General features: G+C 31.6%; 2 protein-coding genes across 2 annotated transcripts in view; one reads left to right on the top strand and one right to left on the bottom strand.

Moving 5' to 3' along the window:
- Positions 1–2,603: 2,603 nt before the first annotated feature.
- LOC108769133 (tachykinin-like peptides receptor 99D) lies at positions 2,604–7,731 on the top strand. Its single transcript, XM_018519954.1, has 4 exons — positions 2,604–2,615; positions 2,661–2,857; positions 6,079–6,224; positions 7,429–7,731. Exons 1-4 carry the CDS (start codon positions 2,604–2,606, stop codon positions 7,545–7,547), a joined length of 474 nt encoding a protein of 157 aa, XP_018375456.1. The 3' UTR covers positions 7,548–7,731.
- Positions 7,732–10,608: 2,877 nt separating this feature from the next.
- Positions 10,609–13,501, bottom strand: part of LOC108769134 (peptide deformylase, mitochondrial) — a 38,281-nt gene continuing 35,388 nt past the window's right edge. Inside the window, exons 2-3 of the mRNA XM_018519955.1 lie at positions 10,863–11,240; positions 10,609–10,761 (exon numbers count right to left, since the gene is read on the bottom strand). Coding sequence (XP_018375457.1) covers positions 10,648–10,761; positions 10,863–11,240 — 492 coding nt within the window. The 3' untranslated portion in view covers positions 10,609–10,647. The remainder of the gene's footprint in view (positions 10,762–10,862; positions 11,241–13,501) is intronic.

A 13,501-nucleotide genomic window follows, 5' to 3' on the forward strand; every position in this document is an offset into this window, starting at 1 on the left:
CCTAAGCCTTTAACTGCCAAGGCCTTAGTAATATTCCTCGCAATAATTGGCATATGAAAAAACGTCTTTAGGCGACGTAAATAAACAATAAGAATTAATTATTTACAAATTTTAATATGTCACTCAGCAGAATTAAGATTGTTTCAAAGATGCAAAAAAGCATCAAAAAATTGTTAAAATCGCTAGTTAATTTTAACTCGTGATATTACTCCGGTAGTTTAGTAGAATTAGCGTTTCAAGACCGAAAAATCATTTTGGGGCACACACAATCATAGAAACATTTAAGATCGAGCTAGACCGTTTAAGGCTTTAATTATTATAGTTTGTGTTATCACATATATATACGGCCTTATAATATATTATTATGTTTAATTAATTTATCGTTGAGAAAATAAAGGAGATGTATAATATCTGAAATATTTTCAATATTTGACTCGGTAATACAAACAATAAGTAATGCCTCTTTTATGGTAGTTATGTCGTTATAACAATTTATCTCGCAGAAGGAAGATTCCTGAGATCGTGTCAAATGCGCTGGTGTATGAATGCGCGCGTTATTACAAACCCGCGAGAACACACAATACAGAAACTAACAGTGAAGCTGACGGTAAAGTCTGACATTTCGAGGAAGAAAGGAGATGTCGGATAATGTGACCAGTCGTCGGGACGCCAACACGCGCTGAGATGAACTACTTCTCTTGGCCTTAATTAGACTTACCCAGCAGCAGCGACAGCAGAATCATTCTCTTTCCGAATAAAAAAATTGGTTAAGACATTCACGTGGGCCGAATTGTATAAGATCAAATTTCTCACCTCCCCTGTTAGGTATTTTAGAACATCAATGACGAGAGAGCAATTCTCTTAATTCCTTTAATGGAAGAATCGGCACTGATAGCGATGAAATATGTCACTAATTCCCTTCCGGCATTTGGACTTTCCGGATGATCAATTTTTCTGATTCTTTCCTTAAAATAAAAATAATTAAACATAGTTTAGTCATCTTAATTTTAACATATCTTTTTCGATTCAGGTTCATTTTAAGACGAAAGATTTTGTGAAATTTTATATTACATATGTCGTAAATAAAATTCTTATATTATATATAACGTAAAAAATTTTTTAATTTTTAAATCCATTTATGTATGAATACATAAATGGATTAAAGAAATGTATACTTTTGCGGATTTAAAAAAGATAGTGTGGAAGAACAGAAAAAGGAAAAATAAGTTATACAAAGACAGAGCTACTCAAAATTCATTGCCGCGAATAAAATGCTGGTGCGATTATCGTGGATTTTTCGAGGAAGAAAGAAAAATGCAAATTCTTATCTGACTTCGTAGAGAACGTATAGAAGCAATAAAAATGTGCTCTGAATGTATCTCAAAGCTTTATACAAACACTTGCCAAGGGTCAGACATAAATATTCGAAGAGAATACCATGGTCCGCTGCACCAAGCAATTTTTCGAAGTACTTGCACTGAAATCTCAAAATTATATTTTTAAATACGAATTGATGAGCGGTATTCATTGTTGTAAATTATAATCGAATTAGCTGCCAGGTCCATACGTAGTGCATAATGAAAATCACGTACCTACACCCACGGAGAGAATGTAAATCTACTTTTTAATTATATAAAGAAGATAATAAGGTACAATTCGTAATTATCTCAAGAAATCCAATTTGAGTTATTTCTCAAATAGCCGTTCTCTATAAGCTGTCCTCAACTGATTATGAGAACTATACCTGTGCGAAGTTGAGTAGATCATTAATTTCAACGAAAAGGAGAATTCCTCTTCGAACAGACAAAAGTGTAGTATAACGCGGAAGAGAAGATAAGACAAAATTGAATTTCGCGATAATAACAAAAACGACGGAGAAATCGATATGTTACAAGCACTTCGTTATCATGACTTTAATCACCTGTAGAATTCTTTACAGAAAATGCAAATTCAAAGAAATATCTATTACAGTTTTCCGATCGAAACTGGCGAAGTAGAAACTGCATATAAAAACAATTGGTAGCTTTATTTATCATAATTAATCGCATTATTTCGATACGTATCACAGAATATTATTATAAATACAGGAAACCTCCCTTGATACTCACGGGAATCCTCATTCGCAGCGCGCGTTGCATGTACAAACCGAATCTAACAGGTGTTTTCATTAAAATCATCGGTAATTTGGCGGCATAAAATCATATGTTACATATTCGTATATAAATACATTTATATAATATATTTATAATATAAAATAATTATGATTATTTATACATAGAAATGAGCAGAATATAATCTCCCGAATTTAATTAAATATGAAACATATAAGCTGATTATTCTCTTATTATATTGTCCAAGTATAATTTAATTTAAAACAATAATATATTGTTTTCGTAATTATTTAACATGACTTTTATGGGAAAACCTTGATGTAAATACGTATAAGAGAGAATTTAAGTTTATTTATTTAAAATATACTTTTGTGACCGCTTCATTATGAAATATAAATAATATAACTTTTTTTCTTCAATAAAATTTTTATGGAAAATAGCTTCACTGTCTTTACCTTTATTGGAAAAGTCTAACATTATAGTGAATTAATCATGGAGAAATTGGTTCCTTTTATATCTTGACTGATATGATTTTTCTTTATATTTCAGGTCGTAAAAATGATGATAGTCGTAGTAGTAATATTTGCAGTGTGCTGGCTTCCGTTTCATATGTACTTCATAGTGACGTCCTATCTGCCAGAAATTACAAATGAACCGTACATCCAGGAGGTCTTTCTAGGCATATATTGGCTGGCGATGTCCAATAGCATGTACAACCCTATAATTTATTGTTGGATGAATACTAGGTAAGATTTTTGCTTCTCTATTTGAACGTGAAAACGACTACTTTTTGCTTTGTTATTCGCAATGTTTTTCAAAACATATAGAAGTTTTAATATATTGTAACAGAAGTTTAATTTTCTTGCAATGTCAGCATTGTAATATATTGGAGAGATTATTTCTTGAGAATCCTTGTACAGATTCTGCCAACTTCGTGAGATAAGCAAATACATAGATACAGTATCGACGAATCCTCTCGTCATTTGTTAACAGAGTTCGCAAAAGTTTCCCTCTTCAACATCTTGGATACCGTGCAGTGCTTCGCTTCGTAAGTTTGCCCATCGCGATAAGCAAGGACTAACTTAAATTATTCTATGTTAATTAGTGGATCTACACAAATTAAACACGAGTCTTTGCTACAAAATATCGCTTTTAAAGTATAGATCCTCGACATGAGTTTGAGTTTCTATTATAAATATCGTTTATATATCTTATATTTTGTTAAAATGTCACGTATAAATTCTATTAATTTTTAAATTGTATCCGTTAACTTTCTTAACCTATTTTAATAATTTTTGTTATTATAAGATAAAATAATCAAAGGCAGATGTATTTACATATTTGTACAGTTACAGAGATATGTAAAAATAGTTCGGTCATTTATTACAATAATGTAGCTTTATCTTATAAGGTTCTTAATTAAGTCCTGATTGCCGACGATTTATTTCATCGGTAATCGCTATCTCGTCGAGAGTGTTTGACGAACTGTTGAGAGTTAATCCAATATAGCACACAAAAGATGAGCTTATCCGACTTTAGAGATACCTCGGAGGAAGGGTGGAGAAACGCTCAGTTATTATAGAAACAGGAAGTAACGTCGTTGCCATTAATGCGTTTACACAAACGATCAATTTGAATATCCATGATAATGAAAATGTGGTCGACCAAACCGAGATTCCGATATGCAAAATAAACGATTTATGTCGTTATAGACTTGCACCGCAGGGATATGTTTTCAAACACGTGCCAATTCAGTGAACGCTGACCGATCCATGTCCATTGAGAAAAGCCGCGCGAATCTTCAGAGAGCAATTGAAATAATTTCGTTTTGCTCGCAAATGAGAATGGGAATGTTGTCTGAGAGTCGATCGAATTCTCTCTCTCTCTCTCTCTCTCTCTCTCTCTCTCCCCCTCTCTCCCCTCTCTCCCTTTCCCTCCCTCCCTCCCCTCCCTCTCTCTCTGTGGGCGCGCGTGTGTGTGTTCGAATTCCCCTTTTCCGCTCTCAAATCCCCTCTTATACGTCACACGCAGCGTGCACGTTTTGTTCCTTACCACATCGGCATTGCCGCTATTTATTGACATGTGAAAAAAAAGAATAAATGTAACGTCGAAACCAATAAAATGGAAATATAATACATTGAACACCTCGTTGCGATGTAACAGGCATCCGCAGGTCAAACGCACAATTTCAATTTTCCGCATGCTATCGACAGAATATGCTTCAGTCTCATAAATATTCATTTACGTACATATGACATGATACGCGAGTATCATTGTGTTTCCACATCCGGACTACAATGTCATAATGGTGGTGAATAATAACAACGGCTCAGCAGTAAGATCGTAATGTAATAATTGAATTACAGTCTTTTTCTCTATATTATTGCATACGAGATTTTTCATCCGGAACAATTAGATGATTTTGGTAACGTTTTTTTCTTAAAAGATCAATCTTTATCCGTGCGTACCATAAAAAGAATGTGAGCTGTATATGAGAGAACTTTGTGATCTATGACCACAATTATTCAAAAACTTATTTTCTGCAAGGAGTAAAAATATAAAAATATACATATACATATACAAGGTGTTAGTTAAGTATGTTCCCAAACTCAACAGAGCGATTCTTTGGTTTATTTCAAGTAAAAAAGTCCATATAAACATGTGTCCTAAACGACTTATGGTGAATTCGATCACTTGCATTACACTGGATCAGTGCATATTAAAAGCTGCTTTATATAAACTATCTCAATGCAGTGATACAATATAATCAACTTTGACAATGAAATGATATACATATATTTTGTTAAATAATGTGACAATATCATTGGGAGGGCTCCGATTGCACACATCGCATATTGCTCACATGTATCGCTGATTGGCCAATTTAAAAATAAAATAATCTCATTGGCAAAACAGTAAAAAATTACTAGGCACCAGTTGATATGAGTGGTGTGTACAATCAGAACTGTTGGCAAACGGGATCCTCCCATATCATTAGTAGATAGTTAATCGTTTAAAATATTTATATATTTTTACATTTAACTTTACTAATTTCATGCAAAGTAGCTTTTAGCATGCAAAATCGAATAGTTGCTTCATGCGAGGCAATACGTAACACACCTGGTATCTTTGAGCGTGTACGTCAATCTTTGAGAAGATGGATGTATCATGGCGCAAGGTGGACATTTTCAACAATTCATCTAATTGTTTTATTTCGTCAGAAGAACTGAAGCCTGTTTTTGTTTTTCTGTTTTTGACTAGTTTTTAACTAGTTCAAGTTGTATATCTTTCAAATAAATAGATTATTACAACTTGTTTAAATTTTTTTATTTTGGAAACTAAGCCGTTTAGGACACATGTTTATATGGACTTTTTTACTTGAAATAAACCAAAGAATCGCTCGGTTGAGTTTGGGAACATACTTAACTAACACCCTGTATATAACACATGAATTACATCTTCGAGTTGAATGACAACAGATATTTCTCATAGGATAATCAGATTTATTTGATAACAGGCACGATTTATATTTTATCCTAAATCTTTATGAATATAAGAAAAAAAGATGACGAAACTTTGTGCTTTATATTTTAAATAAAATAAAAGTATTAAATTAAAATCACTATGCCATATTAATAATCTTTGAATTAAATAATCTTGATATTCTCTCTCGCAGCCAATTTATATTTATATTTTTCAGTAAATATATTCTACAATACAATGCTCACTTATTCATATTCTTTACGTGTAAGAAACAAAGATTATTCGATTGACATTTATCCATACAATATTTTATCCCATACAACACACACCTCCAAGGAATGTCCCTACAAACGTAAAGGATATCCTATGTCTTAAAGATATTCCTAAGATATCACTCGAATAAAGTGTGTTGTATAAAAGTATCTTGATAGTTTTAAGAATGAATCATAATATACTCCATCGATCTCCAACATATTTTGTGCAGATTCCGCCGTGGCTTCGCCCAATTCTTCTTCTGGTGTCCGTGGGTGCGTGTGACATCGGAGCCGTCTCTGTCGCGTTCGGAGGCCGTGACATCCAGATACAGTTGCACCGGTAGTCCGGACATGCACACCAGAATATCGCGGAATGGTACGTGCACCTTCTCGGAGCACACTTGCACCACCGGCTCCACAACGCCTAGGAGCGAGTCAGAGTCTCATTTCGACGACACTGATCTAGCCCAAGGGGACGCGCGAACATCATCTATAGATTTGCGTCACTTGGTCCCCGACGTTCTCGCGGACGTCGATCGTGACAACATTGTCGCGGCCAGGAATTGCACCTCGCTCTGATCACCGTTCTGATTTCGAGCAAAGCTTACATCTTGCCTCCGAGCACTCGAGTACATACTTGATTTAGTGGAATCGAAGATACCGGCTCGTGATCTTTCGCTCGTTCGCGACGTGTATGTTAAATTATTTGTACATTTAACACAGAACATAATACGGACGTAAAATCGTCATTCAACATAAAAATTGTTTGCGCATATACGAAAATTCGATACCAGTAAGAATCAAATATATTTAGCGTTAAATGTGTAATGCAGATACGAGCCGTTCGCTTCGTATCCCGTGTATCGATCACAATACAACAATTCTGACGGGAAGTGATAAACACGAAACAAACGCGGAAAATGAACTATGATTGCATGTTTGTTATTCGTTAACTTGCGGGAACTATTCAAGATCGAGAATTAAACCTTTAATTTGAAACTTAAAAGAATAAATCTTGTTAACAAATGCAAAACCTCAGAATTTTCATATTAATTTACTGCTGAAAGGATTAATTCTTGATAACAAAATATGTTAAGATAAAAACATTTAGTATACCATATGTGATTTTAGCGCGTTTTCTATAGCATTTTAATTAAGTAGATGTTTTGTTGTTCCATTATTGCTATAAATACTAATGTCTAGTGTCTTTTCTAATTATATTATCATAAAAGTCTATTAAATTTTTATTTTTCGCACAGTATTTCCTTTCATTGAGTTTTAATGAAGTACACATATATCTCTGACACTTTAGTTCTGTTATAAGTTAAGTTTTTACATATGTTGATTATAGAATAATTGCACGCAATAAAAAGTAACATTCATTTTTTTAGAGCTTCGTTTGATTTTTGATACATGACGACGAATTCGATAACTCGCACGAATTATACCTGAACGTACGCATATATTAAATTCAATACGGCATGGAATGACGCTGTTAATCACCGTAGTATAATTGGATATAGCACGATACGTAATAATCGATGTATCGATGCAAACAAGCTCTATTTCTAATTCGATAGGCACGGTGCGAATACCACTGCACCTGCAATCAGTGAGAGGCGGAAACGACCGGCTGTTGGCTCATCGCGATCATGGCAAAAAATGGAGGACTTCGCAGACCAGAGGACATGTGTCCTGACAAGAGGAAGAAAACTCTCAGCAACAACGAGTACACACCTGGATATGAAAATATCTAACTCTCCTTTAATGCTGGCGCTCTTTCCGTCAACCAACGATGCAATCGGCTCAATTGCACCTGCGTTTTGCAGCATCCTGGGAAGGAGCGATTTTTTCCCGCTATCAAGCTAGTCCTTGTATAACACTTAGGCCAAAAATGCAATTATTTTGTTTCAGGAACTTTAATCAGAGTTTCTCTCTCTAGTCACATGCGATATTTTTTAGTCGCGAAGAGATATCTGTGTTATTACATTACATGTAATTTAAAAAAGTAAAGTCAGAAACACATAGAAAAATATAAGATAGTGCAGAGACGTAAGCAGTAAGTAATTCGATCAATCACAGCAGAGAACGTGACATCTTTGCCTTAGATTCACTATTGTGATTGGCCAATTCACTTACTGCTTATGTTTTACTGCCTCATGTTTTGCTATGTGTTTCTGGTTTTATTATTATGTTGACTATCACTAAATTATCTCTATCGGCATACCATTCATAGTCTTTTAAAAAAATCAACGGACCAAAATATTGTATTTACTGCAGTTTCTTCATAGTGTTAATACATGAAGAAAATGAATACATTAAGAGTCGCGATTATTTGATGTTAGAAAAATGTTTAAAACTAAGGAATAATGATTTATAACGCGTAACATTATCGCGTAATTGTCGTGTTCCTATCGTATATAAGAATTCTTTCAAAGAGAAAACTGAAAAATTCAAGACTAAAGGCTCTTGTTTAAAGCTAAGATATTTCTTCAATCAATAAGCCTAAGAATTAAAAAATAAAATTTACACATAATTTAAACTAAGTAAAATAAAAATTATAAAATTTCATATATAAAATTATATATCCTCACAGTCAACTGCAAGCTTTTTGTTGATAAATTAATAATTGTAAATTATGCGAATACATTAAACGCGCACTAGATGTGGTTGTGAACTCGTAGATAATCTGCAATAAGTCCAAACTTATCGCTATGTTATTTCTTATTTGCGAAAGTCTAAATTTCAATTGCTTCATTTCTCATGAAATAAACTTAATAATAATACGTAATTTTATATTCAAAGCTATTAATATCGTAAGATAAGTAATAGGTCTCAACTTTTTAATACATGTAAAGATAAAATCCAATTACGTTTTTATATTAAATAATTATAGGTTTTTTCTTTCGTATCTATTATTGTGCATGATATTTTAAAAGAGATTCATTTTAATGTGCTTTCTTTTGATATGGTTTCATCCTATTTATTCAGTAAATTTTAAAGGAAGCAAAACAACATTGATTTTGATGAACTCAAAATATATGTGTAATATCTTTATAACTTATGTTCCTTTTAGGTTTTCAAATGTTGTCGGAGAGAGAGAGAGAGAGAGAGAGAGAGAGAGAGAGAGAGAGAGAGAGAGAGAGAGAGAGAGAGAGAGAGAGAGAGAGAGAGAGCAAGAAATACTCTGGGAAAACAAACGCTTTTTAAGATACGATTTAGGTGTACATAATACACGTCATATAATAACGTAATTCTAATAAAAATATATATAATAATTAAGGAAATACACACAGTCGTGATTATTTATGAATAAGAGGACAACTAATGCAGCTGAAAAAAAAACCCAGAAAACCCACTTGAATACCAGAAAACACACTTCAACTCTTTGAATGGTCCAAAACAGTTCTATACATTAATGACGCACACGGAATAATAAATATTATAGAATATCTACGATACCGAGAAATTTTTTATACCATAACTGTGTTGTGATATTTATAACTTGCTTTTTATATTAGCCGCTCTAACTATTGGAATTTCTATCTAGATAAAACTCGTTTTAAATAAAAAAAATAAATGAGCAAAAATTTTATTTAAAATTTTTCTCACAAACGTAAACTCCATCGCAATTAAAGAGAGAAAGATAAAGAGCGAAAACTTTGCAAGCTGATATATTATTCACATATTTACAAAAGGTTTCAAATAATTAGAGAATTATTTTTTCTTGTTAACAAAAAACACAATCAAAGCACATAGTAAAAGAATCATACAGCTGCAATGTATATACGTTAATAGAATATATATTTGTTATCATATCAGAGATCACTAAAAAAAAATGTAAACTGCGTGATAAAATGTAATTGAACGATATTCAAAGCTGCGTTAGTAAGATAGCGACTGAATGTAACGGCAAGGAAAGTGTAAATTCAACAGAATCATGCAAAACGCGGTTTATACAAATGAAATACTTATTCTATTCGTTCATTCGGTACTATATAATTCCGTGTACCTGTGACCGTGTATCCGATAGTCTATTATGATTGTATTCTGAAAAATGCGTAAATAAAATATCTTATTTTTTATGTAGCTGTTACATTTTAAGTTAATATCACCAAAGGTCGCTTGTATATTGAGAGAAAAAGCTGAGATACAAACAATTTCTTTTGTTAAGGTAAATTCTATTACCAGAGGTATTATATGTCATAAGTAGATATACATGAAAAGAACGATTTCACTGAAAGATTTGAATAAAAATTTATTGGATACGGAAAATAATTTTATTGCACTATCAAAATAATTATGTTAGAAACTGAAAAATGATGAGCAATGCTACAAGAAATTTTGATATTCCAGTAACCAGTCTGAGTTTCCAACAAAATTATTTCGATGAGCCAACAAAATTATTTTCAAATTGTAAATCTTTCAGGAAAATTATTCTTTTGGTGAATGTTTATCGTCTTTGAATACATGTTCAAGGAAAAAATAAAATATTTTTTTCAGTTCATCCGGTCATCAAAGAACGAATTTTATCAAGATATTTACAAAAAATAATTATTATTGTTTTGTAAATAAAGAGTAGATTGTACTCTAAAATTTATAATTTTATCTATCTATAAAGAAAAATGTGAATGTGATAAGAGAAACAGCTAACTTTAAACACAGCACTAATAACAATTAAATAAAGTGATCGGAATATTACTTTCATATATATGTATGGTGTGAATAAGCACGCTTTAATTTTAATGTAAGCACTGTGCATTTATTTCAATCAATATAAATATTACTTCATATGCCAATCAATACTTCCTCGGCAAATAACTTAAGCGCATTTTGCCCTTATTTTTATTAATTTTATCCCAAGCCGTACAATTAAATGTCCTTACGTCCATTTTCTCTATGTACAGCTTTCCCTGAGAAATAGAAACAAATTACTTTCTACATAATTAATTTATTCTTATTCTATGTATTCGTAGTGCTATAAGAATAATCCTCTTTCTGACGTAACACTTACTTGTAAATGATCGTATTCATGTTGTGCTATTCTAGCAGACCATCCACATGCTCTCCATGTGAACTGTTCAGCGGAAGAGTTTAATGCCTTAATTTCCACTTCGTAAGCTCTCGGCACAGCAGCAGAATATCCTCTAATACTTTCACATCCCTCATAAAGGGTAATGGGTGTGTAATCTATAACTTTTAATTCAGGATTGATAAAAATCGTCATCGGGATGATGTTCATTTCATGAGTCTTTCTAACAGTCTTCTCGACTCCCTCCATAATCTCCTCCGTGCATTCGATGGCAAATATTTGCCAGGGAAGTCCGATTTGAGGCCCAGATAAACCGTACGACTTATATGCTCGCATAACGTTTATCAAATGTGTGATTACCTAAATAATGAACAACAATCAGTAATACAATTCTTATTTTTACGTTAAATCGTAAGATTTTTAATTTAAAATAGTAGTGACTACTTACAACGTAATAAAAAAGAATACATAATAAAATTAATTTTAAAATTCATCCACGTGAAAGAAATAGGATATAAAAATAATTTTTGCATTGTTTTAAAAAAAATAATTTAAATTTTTAATAATTTAAATAATTTGAATTTTATTTTATAATTACACTAAAGAAAGATAATTATCAAGCAAGTGAAGAAAAAGAGGATGAAATCACGACACCAATTGTTTTCAGTGATATTTAATACATTCAAAATTTAAAATTAAACGTTTCGGTCATTATCTGGCCATCTTCAGTAATTCTACATTAACCACGCATTAGTACATAATTATGATACACATTCCGCAATCTTAAATCTATTCCAATAAAATTACAATTCTTCTCTTCATTGTTATTGAACGTCTATTCCGTAATTGATGATTCTTTTTGTTTAGACTCATTTCAAATTGTAAGTAACGAGAATTTCCAGATTCTAATATAAATTGATATATACAATTAATATCTTCTGATTAATTATCAAGGTATTATAATTTATTACCTGTTATTTTAGCAACTCGTCGATCTTTAAAAAAAAAATTATCAAGCATAACATATTTTAATATTTATCTTTCTTTTTTAATTTCCATATCTCACATAACATATTTGCATGCAGATAACAACTTCATCATCTTTGCGATTAATCATAAAATTCTCTTTAGAAATTACAGATTTTTTTCTTGTACGTTTGTTACGGATTTTCTTGCTTATCTTGACATTTTTAAAAATATCAAATAATTTGTGTTATAATTTAAATTCAGAATTTTTTCTTGCTAAGTTAAAGTATTTTTCCTTAGAGCAAATCGCTAATTTACAAATATCTCTTCTGTATTTAAATTTTAAAAAGACTTTACTGACAAAGAGTGAAGCAGAATATGGATTTGCCCTCATGCCAAATTAGACTTGTCATACGTTAGGTCATATGTTAGGCCTCCACGAAAGAAATATTTTCGCCAAGCTTTAACCTCTTATCTTCACCAATATGAGAGTAATAATTAAAAAAATATCTTTTCGTTATAATTTTTTTCTCTTCTTCTAATTCATGAAAAATTATGCAAAAAATTAGTGACGTCTATTCATCAAGAAAAATCTATTCATCAAGAAAAATTCTTGGAAATTTTTAAAGATTTTTAGAATACAAATTCGAATTTTTAAAGTGTTCAAGAAGTTTATAATTGCTAATATTTAAGTGAAATTATCGAGTGACTAATTTTATATTTTTTTTATTTACCTTTCCAACATTATTCAATTATTTTAGACTTTTTGGAAATAAGCATCAATGTAAAAAAATTGAAAACATGATATTTTCTCATATTTTTGCGCAGAAATGTAACTTAACTAAACCGGTCATTAAAATTCTAATATTATGAGAAATTACAAATTAACAAAAAACTAATAAGTTTTTTTATAGACTCCTTTAATTGAAACAATTTGCCTTTGGTGTTCAGAAAGTCTGGTTTTTAATTTTCTCCCTGTTTGTCCTACGTAGGAAGCATCGCAATCACAACAATTGATCTTGTACTACATTCCTTTTTAAATTTATTTAAAGAATCTTTATGAACCTTAATAAATTGAATCAACTTGTTCAAACTAAAAAAAGAAACTTTTTGGCAAACCCCATTAATTATATTCTTGAATTTATTCGATATCTTTTCTAAATACGGCATATCCATAGTCAAACATCCACTCATTCGGTGATTACAGATCATAGGTTGCAAAACGGTCATGACTTTGATTGGCAAAATGTAGAGATTCGGGATGTAGAGAATTATTATAACAAACGGTTTATATTGGAGATGATGCACATTAATCGACAGATCAATGAGCTAAATTTACAACATGATATTGTTGGCTTAAATCATGTTTACACTGACATTCTCAATAAACTGTAAGGTTTGTTTATAATATAATACATGTCATAAACTATAGTTTGTCTTCAAATTGACCGCTATGTTACTTGTTTAGCAATCATTATTCAACCAACTGTCGAAATGACAAGACACAAATTGTTCTCTCAGTTATTATTTTAAAACTTTGACAATAATTTTTAACATATTAACGATGTACAAAATGTTGCATATGATATATTTATTGCTCAGTGTAGAGGCGTCGACTGTGTGACAGTGATGCACATTTGGCTCCCCGGCAATAC

The sequence above is a fragment of the Trachymyrmex cornetzi genome, unplaced genomic scaffold (genome assembly GCF_001594075.2).
Source record: "Trachymyrmex cornetzi isolate Tcor2-1 unplaced genomic scaffold, Tcor1.1 scaffold858, whole genome shotgun sequence".
NCBI classification, from domain to species: domain Eukaryota; kingdom Metazoa; phylum Arthropoda; class Insecta; order Hymenoptera; family Formicidae; genus Trachymyrmex; species Trachymyrmex cornetzi.